This window comes from Diadema antillarum, unplaced genomic scaffold (genome assembly GCF_040938485.1).
Source record: "Diadema antillarum isolate AM-2024a unplaced genomic scaffold, OU_Dant_1.0 scf00000051, whole genome shotgun sequence".
NCBI classification, from domain to species: Eukaryota; Metazoa; Echinodermata; class Echinoidea; order Diadematoida; family Diadematidae; genus Diadema; species Diadema antillarum.
The window spans coordinates 99,351-121,364 of record NW_027270940.1 but is presented as its reverse complement, the minus strand read 5'-3'; the positions used below and the strand labels follow the sequence as shown (position 1 = coordinate 121,364).

The 22,014-nt window shown below is 39.5% G+C and overlaps 1 protein-coding gene across 1 annotated transcript in view; it reads right to left on the bottom strand.

Moving 5' to 3' along the window:
- Positions 1 to 21,776, bottom strand: part of LOC139715583 (transforming growth factor-beta receptor-associated protein 1-like) — a 60,460-nt gene extending 38,684 nt beyond the window's left edge. The window contains 16 exon segments of the mRNA XM_071627145.1: positions 2,202 to 2,270; positions 3,909 to 4,102; positions 5,034 to 5,225; positions 7,749 to 7,853; positions 8,640 to 8,735; positions 9,187 to 9,319; positions 10,213 to 10,373; positions 12,319 to 12,453; positions 13,017 to 13,121; positions 14,929 to 14,985; positions 16,113 to 16,142; positions 17,134 to 17,232; positions 18,066 to 18,159; positions 18,966 to 19,018; positions 19,838 to 19,970; positions 21,680 to 21,776. Of these exon segments, the coding sequence (XP_071483246.1) occupies positions 2,202 to 2,270; positions 3,909 to 4,102; positions 5,034 to 5,225; positions 7,749 to 7,853; positions 8,640 to 8,735; positions 9,187 to 9,319; positions 10,213 to 10,373; positions 12,319 to 12,453; positions 13,017 to 13,121; positions 14,929 to 14,985; positions 16,113 to 16,142; positions 17,134 to 17,232; positions 18,066 to 18,159; positions 18,966 to 19,018; positions 19,838 to 19,915 (1,601 nt within the window). The 5' untranslated portion in view covers positions 19,916 to 19,970; positions 21,680 to 21,776.
- Positions 21,777 to 22,014: the final 238 nt, after the last annotated feature.

Here is a 22,014-nt window from a genome sequence, read left to right as displayed (position 1 = left end):
ACCCAAGTCCATGGAAGACCATATCGAGTAAACTAAAAAAAACTTCATATCTTTTTTGTTTGTACAATAATATTCTATTTAACTGTGATGGGATGGCAACATTGTATATACAAATTAGAACATATATTATTATGACAATTAACATTAACATTAATTGTGGAGAGGCCATTTTGTGTGATGGACTTGGGTCGTTCTTTGATTCATATACATGATATTCTGCTATAGAGATGAGAGAAGGACGAGAGCGGGCGCTATAATATGAATGTAAGAATGACCCAAGTCCTTCATTCTTACATTCATATAAGATTTAACTCATTTATTTCAGGCACTTGCGGGGGTAATTAGGATTTATCATTTATACACAAGATGAGTCCATGCATAAGCTACAATTTCCCATGTCAAACTGAATTTGGCCAAAAATTGGACTTGGGTCGTTCTTATATTCATATACTCAATTACACATCTGATTCATGTGACAAAGGGAGGTAGATGCAATTTGAAACATTTTTTTTTGCTCATTCTTGTTCCTCTTTGATCTTCCGTATTCTGTACAATGACAAGTCCTTAACCCGTTGAAGACAAGTTCCGAGTATACTCGGGCAGGTGTGTATAGGAAATGCATATTGTAACAAAATCAGCCCGTCCTCAAAGGGTTAACTCTTAACATGCCATGGTCGCCGAACGGCGACCTTAGTCCTGACGTGCCATGGTCGCCGATTGGCGACTAAGAAGAGCAAGAAAAGCATTGATCATTTAAGTTCTTGTGGTACCGTAATGTGTTACACCAAGCAACTGCCAATGATATGTACTGGTAGCTGATTAGCACAGCCATCGTTTCCACTAAAAATATGAGCATGCTTACATTGGAAAATTTTGAGTAAATACACGATTTTTCAGCTGGATGTATTTTTTTCGCGTCGGGAAAATCCGCAGCGGGCGCACCCTCTGCGAGATGTGTATGGATCAAAAAGTCTCATAGGTAAACCACGCGTGTGTATGCTATTGAATCTGCGTGTAATGTCTATGCGGTTCCACTCGCATTGTTCTGCTTGGATACTGTCCTGCGGGAAGCTGCTTTGATTTTGTCCCTCAAAGAGAGTCAGCTTTCGTTCATCGGTCAAGTCTTTCATCCTTTTGTTTTGGTGAATGTAACTAATCGTCCCCACGCTAGCATAGGAACTGCGCGTGGACAAAGGCCTGCCGATTTCAATAGAGTACGCCCGCCCGCAGTCTGCTTAGTCAAAAGGAGGATTAGCAGGTTCTTCCTTCTCAGGTGGACAAAAGACATTATGCCAGGGCCCGGGACAATTACTTTAGTTTCAAATACAGGATCTGGGACTAAAGGACTCAGATTTGGGAATGAATTACTGAGGCAGAAAGAGAAATTGCCAAGACAAAATAAACTGCTAGTATCTCTGGAATCATACAATTCTAGAAGACAATTTTGTTATCACTTGAAAGAGGAGAAGTTGCTCTAAAACTTTCTCACAGAGTCAAGGGAGCATTCCATTGAAGAAAAAACATGATTGACTCTTTTTTTCCATACTACACAAAAATTTCTAATAATTTTTTTGATGTATCAATTATTTCTGCAATATTTCAGGTTCAGATAGAAGATAGATATTGTGGCAAACTGACTGCATGACACGAAAGAACAAACATTTCTTGATATATGTTGTGTAGAACTCAATTCAAGAAAGTCAATAGTTTCAGAGATATGGCGATTTTAAATTTCATTTGTTAGTCCAGTTTCGAAACATTCTGGCGTTAGGTAAAATCCTCTGGCACGTTAGGGGTTTTGGGCCTGGCACATTAAGAGTTAATCATGTTTAGAAAGATGACTCCTGCAGCAGTGAGGGCATTTCCTTCTAATCATTTCTTCTTTTTATTCAACCTTTGTTTTTGTTCTGAAAAAAAAAGCAATACTTTTGAATTATGTCCATTTCAATCCGAGACATAATACTTCCAAAAAACACAATACACAGATATACAACAAAGGTAAAATTCATGTCCCAAAATTATCATCTGTAATGTGTACATACTGTACTGTTCGGCTGTAATGGAATTTTGATATAACAAAAGAAAACTACCAGCCCTAAAAGGAATTTGTTATAATGGGGCACTAAATATATGATACAATTAACACTTTTTGACCTTGGCATACAGTGTTTGTCAAAGGCAGACAATGTCAATTAGCTCACCCTGATAGGAAGTCAATGACGAAGTCCTTTCCAGAAAAGGTGTCGTCTACGATGTCGCCATCCACCAATCTGTAAGGATTGACAAAAGTCATGGTGGTTATCATTTGAAAAGCAAAATCAAATATTTGCATAATACAGTCAAAATGGATATGATTAGACACTCATATTCCAATCAGTACAGTTTAAATCGGTATAGTTTAAATTGCGTACCGTACCGGTTATTTCCGGTAATTTCTTAGTGAGAAGTATGTTCTATTATTACCATTACAGGCTTTTACTCTCACCACGGGAAAGTAGTCTTCTACCCATACTCAATGATGTAAGCTCCGATGGTCGCTGCACTACAGGTGCCCATTTCATAAAGGATTTTTGCAATGATTGATTACACATGAATGCTGCTGTAATTGCAGTTACCCTGGTAATGACTCAAATGCTCGCATCTGATTGGTTGCTGCATGGCTGCTGCCATAGCAACTGCATTCTACTGCAACTTATAATAGTTGCAACAAGCATTATGAAATGGCAAAGTCATTTTCTCAAACAACATAATGCACTGTAAAACAACCATCACTGCTTTTTACCATTAATGTTGCAGAGTTCACTTATCCAAAACTTATGTTCCATTCGTATCATTAGTGGCTTGGCAAAAACTTGTATCTTAAAGTTGATGAAAAGCACCTTTTTGGATTAATCGTCAAATACTGTAAAGCAAGATATTTTCATGGCATTAAATTTTTTGCGAATTGGAGCCGACAGCATGTTTTGCGGCACGAAACCATCATGAAATGCCACCAGCATTCCATTGCATTAAGTGTAGACAAGAATTTTTGTGTGAATTTTAATTTTGCAAATCTTGGCTCTTGCCAAGAAGTCAAAATTAAAATACACACGAACATTTCTCATTTACAGCAATCAGTTACAGTTGTAAGTGATGTCCTGTCTAAATCCTACCTGTCTTACCCCCAAAATGAAGCCACCACAGCATGCCAAAGGAAAGGCTATCCCATTTCGTAATTAGTAACCAAGCTTTTTCCTATCCCATTTGTTACTACGCTTTGACCCTTTGACTTGCTTGTTCACTCTCCTGAACATTGGACATATTTGAGATACAAGGTTTTATCCCCAAAACAGTGATATAGGGTAAAGTTTTTGGTTGCTACAACAAATTTTCTTTGATTCATGCTTCACATGCAGTGTAAATGGATCTAAAACCTAAAACAATCTTTATCTTATCTTTTTCTTTGAATGAGAGAATGTGCCCTGTTGATACAGTTTGCTGACTATTACTGGTCATCTGGGGCAAACCACGAGGGGTTGGCATCATTTACCCATTTTCTGGTGTGGGCACGGGGCTGGATCACTTCACCTGGTTAGCATCCTGCTCTTTGTAATGAGAAAAAAAAGTTCAATTGCCCTTTTTTTTTAACATGCAAGAGTTCTTGCTCCATCATACATAGGACCTGCAATTTTCTGTCTTATCCACAGGACAGAGTGTTTTTGCCTCTTACTAGAGGGGATGGCAAGATTGCACACAAGATTGCTACCTGATCAGGGACATTAGAATTGCAGCCTAGATTTGACCCATGGACATGATAGTAACAAGACAGGCATGGCAACCACTGAACCTCCACATCCCCAGACAACACAATACAAAACACAACGAAAATCATTAACAACAAAAAAAGAGAAAGAAAAGTATCATCTCACCTGGCCCATATTGCCATGGCCTGCTCATTATCGCCGTGGTAGCGATGCAGCAGGGCGAGGGCGTGATGACGGCCAAATTTCGACAGCGTCTCGTAGCTGTCCTCTGCGTCACAAGCATTCTCGCCGGAGATCAGCGCAATGAGTTGGTCCGGATCTGCCTCGGCATACAGCTTCAGCAGAGCAGTGTCAACTTCCTGATAAGGTTTCAAATTGGCAAAGCACACACACTTAATGATTCTTGCATTGAGTTGTCCAACCCATGTTTTAATTTGTAAATATGTACGCCCACAATTTTTTTCATCATGGATTCTATCATAACACTGAATGTGGGTGTTGATTTACTTTGATGTAGGGCAATTTGACAACCAGTTGCAACACACAGATTTGTTCATACATCAATCCTTTTGGAAATATGTTAGTGGACATTTGAGCAAAGAAAATGGGATTCCATCGCGAATATCTTAGAGTGAATGTCGTAAACGAATGACAGGAAAAATGTCAAATATTTTCTTTCGCTGATGTCTTTCATGTGCCCAAGCATATAGCTTGACCCATTGGAGACTGGTACAGAGAATACAAGGGCAGGTGTCTATGGGAAACGTGTGTTATAGAAAAATCAGCCCATCCTCAATGGATTAATTTGACACACTTTTTCATCAGCATCCAGTCATCCAATCACCTATAAAACAGAGAAGCCACTTGAGACCCACTGTCCCAGTTTCACCAACAGGTGGCAGCACACACACATTACGTGACAGAGATAGCAATCATGCTGTTGTATCTGTTGTTACATACACACACAAACACATTTACAAAACAGATTGTATTAAATAGATACACAAACAGAACTACACACATACACACATGTACCATACGTGCACACACGCACACACACACACACACACACACACACACACATATACACATTCAGACACATAGACCTGTACAAACACACTGAAGTGTATGTACATAATGCAGTCACACAGGGTCACACAATACTATGATGCAAAATGCCTTTACTGCGGCTAGTAAAAGTGATTTAAGTATGAAATATCTATTCTTGATTCCGACGGGGCATCAATCAAGTGGACACACCCAAATCTGGGCGTGGCCCTCAACACTCACCCCTTTGATGCCGACAGCCTGGTCCGTACCCCTAACGGCAGCCAGGAAATCCCTGAGGAAGGCCCTACACGCCCCCAGCCGCACCGCATCCCCTCGCACCACCTGGCTGATGTCGGCGAAGTCGTGGAGGGGTGGGATGGCTCGGTGGAAGTTTGAGGACGAGGGGAGGAGGTTGGGGAAGAGACAGATGAGCTGTGGATGGGAGTCAATACAAAAACAACATCAGAGGTTAGGTCAAAGTTCAAAGGTCTTTTAAATGTCACATCCTCACCACAGTGACATAGAAAACACAAATAACAGTTATAACTGAAGGCTTAAAACACTGTAATGTGCTTATGCAAAACTTAGACATTACTTGCGGAGTTGAACTGTTTGTGATCCTGCAGCAAAAGTTGGGGTTGGTGATGCGGGATAAACGTTTTCTTTAACATTTCATCAATCCTCCACAGAATGAATCTAGTGCAAATTATTCAACCTACGCGTATTCTGCCTTTGGAAAAAAAATGCAAACGATCAAAAACTAAAAATGTTGCAGTTACCTTCTGGGTTTAAGGTGATATAGTGGGAAGTCTGGTATTCCTTAAAGCTGTTGATGCCTTGTCAGATAATTTTAGGGCAATTAGATAGTTCTCAGAGAGAATAGTGTATAACTTATCTTTAACCTGTTGAGGACGGTTTGATTTTGCTACAACACGCATTTCCCATAGGAACTTGCGCGAGTATACTTGGCACTCATCCTCAAGGGGTTAAAATCAATTTGTACCCACAAACAAGATTGCCCACAACTAAGAAGACTTCACAAAAGGGGACTATTATTTTTTTATACTTATGCCACACGTGGCACCAAAACATGTGAATGTGTGTGTCTGTGTCTGTGTCTGTCTGCCTGTCTGTCTGTCTGTGTGGAGAGAGGGGGTACCATTCAATCTTTGTCATAAGTTTGAGTGTAGGAAGTACACGTCCCTACAAAAAGCTTGTATTGTGGGTGAATATAAAGACTGTCGACATTGATGGCAAAAGGTGATGTGACCTCTTCTTTTCACACAGACACCCACATACAAACACACAAATACTGTCAGATACTTCGTGGATGTTACTTTGTAAATGAATTGACTAAATCATTGCCTTTTCAACAGTACTCAAATACTAATCGTCAACCCATCAATGTTTTATTTAGTGTCGCATGGCCTTTGCCGGTCCAATGGTTTCATGGTTTCTTGCTTTGATGAGCTACAAAGTTTTCTTTAAAAAAATGTTCCTTAATGCCTGAACTGCGTTCAAAAGATCATGGGCAATCTGAGATCAAGGATGGTAGGAAATCAAGGGTGATCACAGATCAAGGAGGATTACAGCATTTTAAGGCATTATTCACCATTTGCAGATGAAACAAAAACCCAGCTTTACTGCTTCAAAATACTTCTACAATGTGAGTCAGGGATAGAAACAACCAATGTAAACATTTTAATCAGTATAATCAATGTTATGTATTGTTAAATGTACAAAATGTGAACAATAAGTATAATAAAAATGTTTCTCGACTAAATCATCTACAGTTGTAGTTTATTGAGAAAAATAGGAATATCTTCTTATATCTTAGGCTGTTCGTTCGTTCGTTCGTTCGTTCGTTCGTTCGTTCGTTCGTTCGTTCGTTCGTTCGTTCGTTCGTTCGTTCGTTCGTTCGTTCGTTCGTTCATTCATTCATTCATTCATTCATTCATTCATTCATTCATTCATTCATTCATTCATTCATTCATTCATTCATTCATTCATTCATTCATTCATTCCAGTGGTAGCAGCACACACACATTAAAAGTGGATAACGGTTAGCACAATTTTTCTCAAACTTCATTGACGTACATTCTACTATTAAACATTTCCGCATTCACCCAATTCATATAACACATCTTTGGGTTTCATTCCCCTTTAAACAAACAGGATGGGGAGGCCTAACAGCTTGAGAAAGGTGTGGGTAATGTTAAACACAACTATTAAAAGGAGATTTCTTTTCCCAAACAATTCACTGCGCATGACAGAGCATGTAAAATGCATGACATCTGTGAAATGCTTGCTGCGGGTTACAAAATTTGCATTTGTTTGCTTGGTCTGTTTACTTTACAAACCAGCCCTACCCACAGTTTCTTTAGTATCCTGAGTGGTGATCTTTTATGACTAGGAAAAAAAAAACCAGAGAGAAGAAACTTGTCAAACCAAAGTCATCTTCAAAAGGACATCAACCAGTACATATCACTGAAATCATGAAGTTGCCTTGCCTTTCCTTTGTACCTTGATGCTATTATTATAATAACAGTGTATTTTGCCTTTAAATCTACACTCGGCTTTGATAAGAGGACTTAATATCATTTCTCAATAATGTGGTGGGTTTAGGGGAGAAATCTGTTCCATGTACATCATGTCTCTTACATATCAGACAAATCAAATACATCTATGAGTGAAACAGTTTGAAAAAGATTATGAGAAAGAAGGCATTTTTTTTAACTTGATACAGCCAGAAGATGGCGTTCTCTGTCGCCTTCCAAAACGAATCATATTTGGGGATATTAAAGGTGCTCAGAGAATTGCGGGAGGAATGGGTTACTAGTAAACTCTTTACAACATCAATGAATTGAATTCAATCAAATTTGGAAAAACAAAAAATTAAGAGGCAAAGAAGCAGAGACACTGGTCACATCCCAGCGGTCAAAAGGTCCGTCTCACCTCCCTGACGTCCAGCTTGGCCTCCTGGAAGAGCTGACCGGCCTCCCGGAAGTTGAACTGGGCGAGCTGGATGAACCCCGCCTGCTGCTGGATCCTGTTGTACATCTAGTATGGGAGGGACGAGGAGGAGAGTGAGTTACAGACATTATGTCATGAAAGCTCATTCACGCATTCAGGGGCGCATCCAGGAATTCTGTAAAGGGGAGGCGCCTTTACAACATTCAAAGGAGGGCACACGTGCCCCTCCCCATTTTTTTGGTTTTTATTTCTTTTGTTTCAACAAAAATAAAGAGGGTGCGCACGCCCGGTGCGCCCCCCCTCCCTCTGGATCTGCCACTGCGCATTGAAAAAGCATGATTTCAATCGGTACATGACTGGCAAGTCAAATCTCTCTTCTTCTTTTTTTTCACTCAAGATCACACATATACAGGCAATCAAAAAATAAATCATCACGAATTATGCCTCACACTAGTCTCACACTAGCCATCAATACTTTGAGTAGAGAGGGCACCATCACACAAAACAACAACGATAGACGGCCAAGAAATTTCCCATGATACACCTCCATACCAGATTTGAATGGAGTCTAACCAGAAACGTGGCCAGTAGAGCACACAGTCAAACGTGAGGTGTTGGTGGTGTAACGCAACTGAATCCAAAATGTCCCCCCTGACAACTCAGTTGCTATGGGATACAGTAAATGAACTGGATAAGAATGGAATATCTCTAAATGCATACACATTAAAAAAAATTGAATAAAAATAAATACATAGAAAAATATTCATATCCAAATTAACAGAGATATAGAATAAAAAAACAAAAAGAAAAAAAGAATGATTAACTCAAGAGACCACATGGCACATTACATATTATCAAGTCTAGAGATATTACCTTCATGAATTTCTCTTTGCCGAGTCCCGCTTTCCTGTAATTCTTGGCAAGGTTGAGAGCCTCCTCCACTCGCTTGTCAGCAAGCAACGCTTGCACCTGTCACAGTGAGAACATGAGCAAGATTATTTCACCAAGTTGAACCTAATTGTAAAAGGGTTTAGTTAACTCTTCGTCTTTCCTGACTCAGCCGCACAATGCATCAAGAAATGGCATCTAATTTTTCCCTTTTTTATCAATATGAAAACATTGTCACTTGGCAATAAAAGAGATATATTTTCAGAGCTTACAGTTGATATTTTTCTTTTAACATCTCCAGAAAATCTTCAGATATAGCCTAATGGTAGTTTCAAGACTGAGATAGTGCTAAACGCTTTTCATTTTCAGAGTTATGACCAAACAAAGTGCCCACCGTGCATGCTGTACACACAAAGTATAAGTCAATATATAATTATGAAAAATGAAATTGTGCCATCGCCACTAGTTTTTACATTCATATGTGAAAGCAAGAATTCCTGTTAATTGATAGCCTCTGGGGACAGACTCTTACTTGTTTTTCAACGGGAAGTGGAACCAGGGCGTAAACTTCTTTGGCGGACGCCACAAACATCTTTCCCTCAAAGTCGCCCAGGAGCTTCCCTCCCTGGAATGGAATGGTCTGCTTCTGCTGCTGGTCCAGCACACTGTCCAATGGGGTGAGGCAAAAGTAATAAGACTATTCTACTCAGTGGGAGGGGTGACATATCGTTGCTATTACTACTACTACTCCAACTACTACTACTACTAGCTACTTCTTCCACAACTACTTCTACTACTAGTAGTACAGCAATGTACTGCTACTAATAATGATGATAATAATAATCATAATGATGATACAACTACTACATATATAATGATTGCAACTGATTGACAAATTGCTCTACATCGACTGAAACATCGACTTAAATAACCTACAAAAATTTAGTAGTTGCCATGACAAAAAAAAAATCATGGGCATATGTACTTGAGCAGGACTTGAACCTATCATTTACAATGAAAAAAAATCTCGACGGAAGAATTTCATGAATTTGAATATAATGATATTGATGTTTATTGTCATCGTACTCATTGTCTTATTCATCGCTATCATCATCGTCGTCGTCATCGTCATCATTGTCATCACTGAGATAGGGAGATCTACAATTCACTTTACGTACGTGTTTAATAATATAATGTGCATCATACGTACATAGCACATTATGGGCTGCAGGACAGTGCACTATAATCAGTGCGTATTCCATGGAATTTTTCATTTAATCAGATCTGACTAGTATGTAAGAATAGAGTCACTTCATTTTTTTTTTTTTAATCTTGTGTTTCATTTCATAGTTGATGGAACAAATACATGGACAATTTAGCACTGAAGAGTGGAAACAAATCAATTCATGCCTGAATATACGAATAAATGAATATTACAAATGAACACAAGCACATATAGTATGTAAATATTGAAAATGGACACATACATGAATGAATATATGAATACATGAATGAATTGAAGAACATACAGTCAAATGAATGGCTACATGAGACCTACCTGTGCACGGTGAGAAACTCGTCGTCCAATGCCACGACATACGGGAAGGTGTAACTTACGGCGGACACCGACTCCGCCCATTTGAGTGGGGGGCGCTGTGACATGCCGGCCGAGGTAACAAACATGCCCAGAGCCCCAGGACCAGTCAGCAGGAATTCCTCCTAAAGATGGACACAACATCACGAAAGTAACAGATAAGTTGAAATGGTATGCATTACTGGTACATGTACCTTGTACGGTGGCAAACCTGTGAAGATCGCAAACAAAGAAAACTGGACCCACAGTCAAACATTTTGAAAGTGAACCCATATTTTGGTTCGAAACTGGGGATAGAGCACACACTCAGCATGTTGTATAAAATCTCAGAAAGATCTATCGTCCTTGGGGCAACAAGATCTCGTATAGATCTACAAAATGTCAAATGTTCAGGAGAGCAAAAAAACATGGCAGCCAAAGCACTATATCCAATGGGATAGCCTTTCCTTAAATGACATGCCGTGGTGGCTTCATTTTTGGGGTAAGACAGCTAGGACTTGGACAGGACATTACTTACACATATTACTGATTATCTGATTTTGTCACCCAAGCAACGAATTATGTTTTATTTTACAAAAAAAAAAAAAAACCACACCTCATTTTGATTTATTTCTATATATCTATTTACTTATTCATTATTATTCTTTTCTTTGGGGGGGGGGGGGGAGGAGAGCAAAGCATCCTATTTGGCAGTTCTGCATAATGTACTACACTTAACCTGTTGAAGACTAGTTCTGAGACTACTTGCCCTATGGGCAGGTGTCTATGGGAAATACATTATGTACATGTTCTAGCAAAATCAGTCCGTCCTCAAAGGGCAAACATTTGACATGAATATGGCCACTCCAATGGGTATCTACGTGTACGTCTTTTGTTAAATTGAGTTACCGTAAAGGCCTACATGGGCATCACTACAGTAAAGGATCATCTATAATTTACCATTCACTTTCTACAGGAATGCTATACACTAACCCTAACACTGTCTGGCAATGGCTTGGCTAATGGGAAGGACTATCAGGATTTGATACATTTCTTAAGATAATTTCTGAAGACATCATTGATTTCATTTTTAGAGAAACTTACATCAACCATCAAAAAAAAAAAAATATTGATTATATTTACAGGAAAATTTGCTTCAAACACATATAAAATGGATATCACACACCAACACACATAAATCTCCTACACACAAACATACACAGTACACTCAAATATGAAGCGAACAAAACGTCTGCAGTTTCTTAGCTAGTAGAAGCTATATGTGACCCGCTAAAACAAAAGGATCCTAAAGTTGCTGACGGCTGAGCTGAGTTTGAAGTCACATCATCAAAATTGGTGAAAACAATTGGATTTCTGTTTTTGGCATAATTTTGTAGTGTAATGTTTTGTCTATCATCTGCCGAAATTTCGAAGCTAAATAATCATAGGAAAGGCAAGAAATCAGCATTTTTCTGGGCCATAATTTTCCGACTTTCAACGTAACAGAAACATGTCCGAATATTTGGATTTAGTGCTGCAGCTAGACTCTGCCCCTAGCAATGAGGGAGCGATCTTATTGGTCAGTGCGTGGCATCCTGATTACTGATTGGTCGTGCGCTAAGCTTGAATGAACATCGCGGAGGTCGCTAGGAGCATACTTTCTATTGTCAAGCGTTGAAAACCGTCTCACCTCCCTTTGATCATGACAGCTTCGGAAGGAAAACTCTGAAGGCGTTTTTCTCTAAACTCTGATTTCCTCAAGCACTTGACATGCGCTAATAAAATAATTGATATCTCCGCAACCAAGTACTTTTATGAGTTGTGCTATATATGAAATTAAAGCAGAAGAGTAAGGGAATAATGTCATGCCATTTTCAGAAGATTGTCTTCGTCTGACTTTCGGATCCTTTTGTTGTAGCGGGTCACATACAGTATGTGTTGCACACACACAATATCATAACAGACATCACATTGCTAAATAATCCACATCCACACTATATTAACAACATCTTTGGTTCCCAACAGAGCCTTATCCCATGTAGCACTGGGTGGACCGAGCCACTCAAGGCCAAAATTGACTCTTTTCCTCACCCTGCCAACCCGCTTGATGATGGGCGTGGTGTGTTCCGTCTCCACGGGAAACAAGTCGGTTACCTGACCCGTATCGTAGTTCACCAGGATGTACATGTTGGGCAGGGCAACGCAGATACAATACGAATCTAGACCCTGGGAAGAAGAAAATACAAATACAAATGATAATAATAATGATAAAATGCAGTGGCGGATCCAGAGGAGGGCACACGCCCCCTCTTAATTTTTTTGCTAAAACAAAAGAAATTAAAAGAAAAAATGGGGGGCAGGTGCGCCCCCCTTTAATTTCAGGTTAACAAAAATCTGCAAAAAGTTACATGGATGCTGAAAAAACAAACAAACAAACTTAAATGTTTTCGCAAAGAATGCCCACTTTGCAATCTCAGAATAATGTCATACGCAAGGGTTAACATCGACGCGCATAAAGAGTTAATAAGCCCCCCCCCCCACCCCACATACAGTAAAGTATGAATGCTTTATTTGTATTACTCATTGATGTTTCAGTGCTTCTCTGTTCCTGCATATCATAATCATTACTACAGTCTGTATTATTTGTTTGGCATTTTCAGGGGACAATTCCACAGTCACAAACAATGTGCAAATCTGACTTGTGCATTTTTAGTGTTCATAAAATATCATAATGAGCCTATTGGTTTAATATCAATTTGCTTCTTTGAGACGATTGTGGGTAGACTTACCAGGTTGACGGGAGTGTCTGGGAGGGACACGTCCTTCACCAGGACCACCTTGTCCTCTGTCACCGAGTACACCTGGACGAGCCTTCTCCTCGTCGCCACGGCGATCTGCATCAGTGATAGAGGTAAAGAGTGGAGTGATGACAATGTACATCAGCTTCAGAATAGATAAGATTCAGATTTTGATCTGGACAAGACAAGATGGTGAGATAGCCCGTATTCAGCTGCACTATTATAGTGCCACAGGTTTGTCATGGACACTGTGTGTCTTTGAGGAAGACCACATTGCCAGTTTATGCACCCTGCCCTTTGCAATGACTGAATAAAACATGATTATTTATTAAATGCATCTGTTGTGACTCTCTCACACATGGGACCTCCATTTCATGTCCTGTTCAAGAGACGACGGCATGATAGCACACAACATTGATCACTCAGTAAGACTTAACTGGGATTCGAACCCAAGCCTTATGATTTTAAGGAAGATACACTACTAAAGCATATATCAGCATCTGCTTGTGATTACATTGATGCCCGCAGACTTTCATGATGCAAGACAATTTTGCTTCATTTTTTTTTTTTCTGAAGGAGAAAAAAAAAAGTACAGCTTAAGAGTAATCTCTGATGACACTCTGGATCTGTATGCCACAAAAAGATTTGTAAAGTGTGCTACACTGTACATTAATGGGAGGTCAGTATTGGACATGACAAAATGATGTGTAAATGTGTACTACACACCTGGAGGTTGCTGTAGACTTAAGGATTTTATCGCAAAGCTGGGAGCTTGTTCTCTTTGCATAAGAATGCCAATGCTTAAAAAATAAAAATAACAATGCCAATGTGTATACACAAAACTACCCCAAATCCTACAGTTTAGATGGCACTGCCTGAAAGACATTCTTCACTGGCAAAAATAGTCCACGGAGCAATATATCTCAGCATATACTGTCCCGAAGGTAAGCTTGTCTCAGAGAAAGTTGTCTAGGGGTCACTTGGTCAATACCGCACTCTCTGCAGAAACTGCAATATAAGAGAGAATAAGTGTCCATGGAGTAATGTGTCTGTGGAAAACTCATCAAAAGGTCTAAGAACTGTGATATTGCCCTGAAGGCAATATTCTCATGGGTGTTACGCTCCAAAGGGCAATATTTTCCAGGGGGAATTGTCTGAAGGCCATATTGCCCGGGCACCATGGGCACTGACATTCCTACAAGCTATATCATCCTAGAGAGGGTAATATGTTGTCTAAGGGGATATTGTCCTCACGGAAATATTGCTCTATTTCCAAAATGTCACACTGTGAACAGGATTCTCAAAAAACATACAAAGTATATTATTAAAATCATTAATTCTCCCTATCGCACATAGCTCTCCGAATCTGAACATGTGTGCCGCTTTAATTCTTTTACATTTAATTCTTGAAATATAAACTTCCAGTTATGAAAGTTCGATGTGTAAATGTACGCTTTTATGCACATTGAAAGCCGAAGTACTAGTATTCAGAGAATGTAACAAATTCTGTCTTATAATCTGTCGAACAATAGAGTTATTTTCTAATCTGTAACTTCACATTTGATAAATGGAATTCTTCTGCGAACCAGCCCAATGTTGGGCCGATGATGCAAAACAACAAAATTATTGAAAATATCCATAGATGAAGGACGTGACATGGGTATAACCGCAAATCCGGAAGTGTACGTCCCAAGAGCGATCGATCAGATATCGGTATCACGAGGTGATATCGCTTGATATCGGCTATATGCGATAAGGGAGAATTGTTCCACTGGCAAAATTGTCCCTGGGGCAACACTTGTGTCTATGTGAGATGAATTCAATGTGCATGAGACACAGGTGGTGAATCATAATTATGAGGACTATTTCAAGGGGACTGAAAACACTTGACACATGATCATACCTCCACACTGAAAGGGCTGCCACTTCTGGGGTTCTCATTGACGCAGAAAGATGTCACCTGATAGATAAACAAAGTGTATAATGACGAAGGTAATACTGAAAAGAACATTTAGCAAGTTTTACAGTCATGCAAATGATGCATTACAAGATACGGACAATGTGATGATGATAAAGATAACAATACAATGTTAATAATGATATTAGCATAAGGGGCCGTTCACAATTATCAACATTTTCGCAAGCGTACAAACCGTACGCTGGGGGGAGGGGGTCAACACCCGGCGTACACTTTCCAAATTAGAAAAATGTTGATCCATATTCTCGCGCCCATCCCGTCTGATCACGGCCTCTCGTCTGGCTCGCTTGCGCTAGTATGCCCGCGCACCCACAATGCAAGAAGTAGAACAAAAATAGGCGTGTGGAAACAATGTCAAAGATGGCGGACAATAGAACTAGTGACCGCCAAGTGTGTGACCAGAAATATCCCACTTAATATTGACTGCTGAAGCACCAGGATGAGGAGGGACACAAACTGAAAAAAGGCAGACCAAGCAAGAACTGAACACAGCGAAAATAATACGGGAAAAAAAAAATCACAATTTTTTTTCATACACTTTAATGGGGGAAGGGGAGGGGTCTTGAAAAGTGTATGGTTTGTACACTTGTGAAAATGTTGATAATTGTGAACGACCCCTAACTATACCTGCTTCTTATAAGAAAGCTTTTGCATCATGTCATGGCATTTGAAGAACTCAAATTATATTACCAATTCTACTATTGTACTGTTAGTAAGCAACATGTAGCATTACCTCCATGTGGCCCTAATTATCTATCACAATTGTCTTTAGTTTGGTTTGCATTGTATTTTTAGTTGCATCTGCATTTGAATTTGGATATGCTGAGATTTGGAGTTGGATTTGGACTGATATGATTGCAGCCATTTGTTTGTGTACAAATCTTCCAACAGGATGTGTCCAATAACCCCCCCCCCCCTTTTTTTTTGCTTTAGTCATGAGACCAAGGCATGTTTTTGTCATTTCCAGATGGTTGTAGAAAATAGAAATAACAAATCAATGCTTTCAATCAGTCATTGTATGTTCTGTGAACAATGTTTTGGATATGCTAACAACATCAGTCTGAAAGTTACACTAGGGTACATGATGGGAGATCTAGAAAAGTACTCACTCCTTTGATTTTTGCTCCACTTAGTATGGGCTGCAAGTGAAACAAGAAAGAGGAGAACACATATTAGGCAAAATACATGATGTATGTCAAAGGGTACAGTTGGGCGAGGACTAGGGTGTGCTACAGTGTATAACAGACACACCACCGTTCATAGCACAACTATTTTTATCTAAAAAATTCCTATTGACTCCACAAAAGTACAATATCTGTGCAATCTTTTGTCGGGTTGATGCACCATAATAACACATCATAGAGCAATATATTGTATATGTATTTTTTGTGGAAAAACGGTACTTTCGCCTTTCCTACAATAGCCATGTGTAACAACACAATTTGGTGAAGAAAGTAATTTCCAAAAAAAATCTGCAGTAATTTGGGGGTAAAACGTTACACAATACTGCAAAAGAAAAAAAGTAATAGCTGTCATCCCTGCAATGTTGCTCCTAATGCAAAGAGCTGAAGAGCACATCACTCTGCAAGATGTTACTAAGGATGTTTTGCTTGGGTTTTCATGAGAGAGTATCCAAAGAGAGTTTTTTAAAGGCACATGGTCCCGGTGGTTTAGTCGAATGCGTATGCGGGCGCACGGCGCAAGTTTCCTATAGAGACCTACGCTATCGACTCCTCTTAAGCGCTTACGCTTTGACCCATTTCCCTTGGTCCGAAGAATTCTGATCCACTGTAGTCAGTAGTTCGATCACAGGTCGGCTCATGATTCGGCTGAGGGGGATGACAGCTTTAGCAAACTTCTTCTGTGACGTCATACAAAGAAGCACATAAGCACGCTTCCTAGCATCACCACAGACTGCGTGATGCGCAGAGAAGACAATGAAGGCAATGTTACTTAGCAACACCTACGCACTTTACTCTTGATGACAGCTCAACTTCGGTAATCTTCGTAATAATGCTAACGGTGATCGGCAGTATCATCAACAGCGCCCTCTTACCCATCGGGACTATGCACCTTTAAGAAAGAGTTCAAATGACGAACTGGGCATGGACTGCTCCACCCAGGACTCACCTCCAGGTTGAACATGTGGAGGAGAGTCAGGACATTGTCGCAGAGAACTAGGATCCTCGTTAGGGCTGAAGCTGCCTGCAGCTGCTGGATCGGCTTTTTCTGTCACAGAGTAGAACAACAATGAACAGCCAATCATAATCGATTAGAGAACGGGTCAAGAAAACTCTACAATCTCACTGGTCGACAGCTGTGTGTTGATATTTACTGGTCACGCATTCAATACGAAATATTGATTATGGTTAAAGGTCCTGTATACCTTTGGTAACGATGATTTAAATTTTTTTTTTTCAGATATGACATTCAATGCATATGTGCACACTGTAGGTCTGTTGTACTACAAAACATCCCATCATATAAAATTTTCCCGATAAAGCCTAAGATACAAGGAGATATCTGTATTTTTCTCAATAAACCGTAATGTTCTGTACAAGGTTTGGTATGGAAACATTTCTATCATAACTATTGTTCATATTTTGTATATTCAAAAATACTTAACATTGATTTTCTCGATTCAGGAGATGACTGGCCATGCATCCAGTAAATATCCCATTCATTGATAATTGCAGGGTGCAAGACTGACATAGAACATACCATCGCTGGGGTGACAAGACCTTGTATCTGAAATTTTGGTGAAAATGACTTTTTTGGATTAATGGTCAGATAATCATTAAGTGATGTCTTGTCCAAATCCTAGCTGTCTTACCCCCAAAATGAGGTCACCACGGCACATCAAAGGAGAGGTTTATCCCATTGGATATAGTGCTTTGGCTGCCAAGTTTTTTTGCTCTCCTGAACATTTGACATTTTGTAGATACGAGGTCTTGTCGCCCCAGCGATGATACGCTTTTTATATACAAAATTCATAGTCAGGAAGAGAAAAGTGTGCATGTGGGAGGGGGGAGCGTGGTAGAGGTATTCACATAAATACTCACAAGAGCAAGGTATTTGTGAGACTGCTTCTCAGAGAAGAATGTAATCTTGCCATTGGACTGGGCTTGCTCCTCAATCAGGTAGTGAATCACAAAGCTGAGAATGATAATAACAATGTAACACCCATATCACACTTGATTTCAATATGAACACTATCACATTTCTTATCACGATAAATACTTTCATTATGATTAGTACATCTTGCAGTATGATAAATCCTGTAGCGTGATTACAAGATTACCAAACCTGAAATTGATGTCACAAACTGCAGTCAAACCCGTTTCAGTGACCACCATTATCAAACATTAGAACAAGTTGTACTACATTTATACACACAGCTGGGCCTAGGAGAGCTCCTGAAGCCCCTCTGTTCTGTTTATAGAGAATCACTGCTTGCTGTGATCTTTGGGTGCACTGGAACCTTGAACTGTAAACTGTATGCACAGCCCACATTATATACAACTTTCAGAGCCCTTGAAACATTGGTGACAGTTTATACAGAGTTAAGGACGCCTCAGGAGTGCTCCTGAGCCTCAACTTGAGAGGGTCATAACTTTAGAATGCTTCAGGTCCGGACTGTCTGTTCATACAGAGCTCAGATGGGTTCAGGAGCGCCCCCGGAGCGCTCTGAATGCCGAGTATGGATGGGGTGTAAATGAACCTTTCTCTAAAGGTCATCTGCTTTAATAGAGACTGCTCTACCTGTCCCCCACCCCCAGCGTTACAGATTTTTGGTATTATGACACACTGCTGTTATCATTACTATCCATACTTTCATTACACTATCAGCATCACTTTTCCCCACTATAATTACTACACTCAATAACACTGTCTATTGGGTAAATGAGGCTTCACGTGCGGTGCAGGTTAATGAATGTGAATGAACGATTAGACTTTCTCACCAGTCACTTGTACCAATATAAAGGTTCTTTCCACAGCATTCAATGCACTCGATCTGGGACAACGGATGAAAGAGAGAAAAAAGAAAAACACAAAATCGTGACAACATCATTTGAACCTTAATCATATAAATGTGTACTTAAAAGGGACTTTGCCCCGAAGATATTAATATCGATTCAGTAGACAGGGAAGACCAAATCAGTTATGTTGAGGAAAAGTGGACAATTCATTCAAAAGTTCAGAAATTTCAAGGTTTTGATTTAATCTCTGTGCCATTACCAGTGGATAAAAAGACAACAATCCTTGATATCACAGAAGAGGAACTTTGCATTCAAAGGAAAATATCAAGAGAACAAGACAAACTTTTTTTTTTTTTCAGAGAAAACCACACATTCCCTTGAATTATTACTATCATATGTTAAAGGCAACATTATTCCTCCTACCTTCTGAAGGGAGTAAGTCAAGTATCCTTTCCGTTATGCTACAAAATTTAACAACCTGGTATGTGGAGTTCTCTTAATATCATCCTTCATTCTACAATGTTATGTGTTCCACTATTATTCTATCACAAACTGTTGTAGCCTTGTAACATTCGTAGTATAAAAATTAACAATTTTTGAACGGATCACAGATTTACCTCAACCTTCATTTGTGTGTTCCACTAATATAGCCGCATTTACCAGACCCACATACATAGTCAATGAAAATTCTCTTTTAACTTCCAGAACATTTTGAATGACACCAAATAAATCATCAATTAAAAAAGAAAGAAAGGAACAGATTCATGAATAACTCAGAATACTGACTACATATAACTACGACATAAGAAATAATAGCATTAGACTGGCACAAGGCATACTTAGATATTACTTACAGATGTTTTGCTTGTACGTTCTCCAAGTAGCTTCAGCCGTTCCACGGCAGGGACCAGCTCAAAAGCCTTGATACTCATGGTGGACAATGAGGGACCTTCTTACGCTTTGAATGAGGATCCTTCCATCTGAACACTTTTGTATCAAAGAGACAGGTGTTCAAAAGTTAATTTATTCGATTTGTTCTAATTCACTTGAGAGGCCACTGATCGGTCTGCTGTTTTGAAAGTATCAGTTTGAGGATCACAATGCAACTTTCAATAAAAAATAACCCTGGAGAATAAAACGTCTCTTCGTCAGAGGGATGTAGGATCACAAGAAGAAAGATGAGGAGGAGGAGGGGGAGAAGAAGAGGAGAAGGGCGAGAATGGGAGTAGAAGGTGGAGGGTAAAAAAGCAGAGGAATAGTAGGAAGGAAAGAATAAGAAGAAGGAAGTTAGAGAGGAGTTTAAGGAAATGGAATAGGGGAGGGAAAGGTGAAGAAGGAAGTAGTAGTGTACACTGTAAGTAGATCAAGAAGAACATGAAGAGAATGAAAAAGGACAATATGAAGACGACACAAGGGAAAGGGACATAAGAAAAGAAGAATGTAACCCTGATGAAATTTTAGAAAATCTATACAGCTTCTATCGATTGCACACCCAAATACTTATTTATCAAGTAATGAACACTTAAGTGCATCTTACTCTCATGTATTGGAAATGTTCTCTTTATTCCAATTCACCGTGTTCCAGATTGCCAGCTATTTTTGGCATGCAAGAAATCCACAACTCACCAAAACATCTGCATGATTTGTAGTCAATATTTTGGTATTAATTTGCCCCATGGCACAAGACACAAAGCAACTGATCAAAACACACACTGTGTATAGGCTAATAATATCCTATTCTGTACTTGTGGCTGGCCAAACAACATTGCAGAATTTTTCATTGTAGATCTACAGTCAAAAATTAGGCCGAGATCTAGATCAAGGATTATTTCTCTGGTTGAAAATCTCAGGTTGAATCATATCCAACATGTGAAATACTAATTCTTTCAAAGGAAAATCCAAAAACTACAGAACATCTATAGTATTGGTACCAGCACCCGCACCAAGATTTGACCTCCCGTGCCAAGGTTTGACTGTGCGCAAGCCAAAAGCATATAAATTTAAATTAGGTTTCTACACATGACATAGCGAGGCAGGCAGTCAAATTTTGGAAGGCGTTGTGGTCGAATTACAGGTGGCTTGCTTTAACTAGATCTTGACATCTACAATCACGACAATAGTTGTACACTGCACTGTAAACACCAATAATGTGTCAATTAGCTATTTATACTTTTAGGTTCTACTATAACTTACCATAAATCATGCAATCTTTTGAGGATGCTGAAACCTGGAAGAAGAACGACACTGCATAATAATGTGCCCCCCCCCCCCCCCCCCCCCAAAAAAAAAAAAAAAAAAAAAAAAAAATCCGGGCTGCAAAAAATAATTGCAGCATTAAAAGCACTCTCAATAGTATACATTTCATGATAGCAAAGGTTATAAAACGGTCGTGAGGGAAATTTGTAGCAGCAAGGGGTAGTGCAGTGTTATGCGTGGTCCAAAAACTTCATCATGTCATGTACATGTCCCGTCCATGACGTTCATGTCTAACTAACAGTTAGACTACCAATTGGTATAATTATAGCAGACTACTGACTAGTACTGTTACAGCATGAAATCATATGAATGGGACTGGCCCTCTGTGTGGGAGGCATTTATGCTATGAAAATGAGTTTGCTCTGTATGCTATGAGAACTCTGCAGATATTTGTCCTTTACAAAGAAGCACAAAAGCGGTACTGATCAGAAAGAACATACCCCAGACTCTCTGATCCGTTGTCTTGATTTTCTCGAAATCCTTGTAAATAGAGTTCGACGCTCAGTGATATGACAGAGTTGGAGTTGGGACGGCCTGACACAAGACAGTCGTATGGTGGCGCTCTAATAGGTTTTATGATCACGCGACTGACAACTAGTATCAAAGATCCTATACTCCCAACAACCTGGAAGAGATTTTTCTCCTCATTAGGGGGAAAAGCTCTTTGTACACTCCACACTAGGATCTTTTTTTTTTTCCTTTTTCTTTTTCTTTTTTTGTGCCATTTTAACGGCACTGACTACTGGAGGGCTCACATGGGTAAATGTTCCCCAAA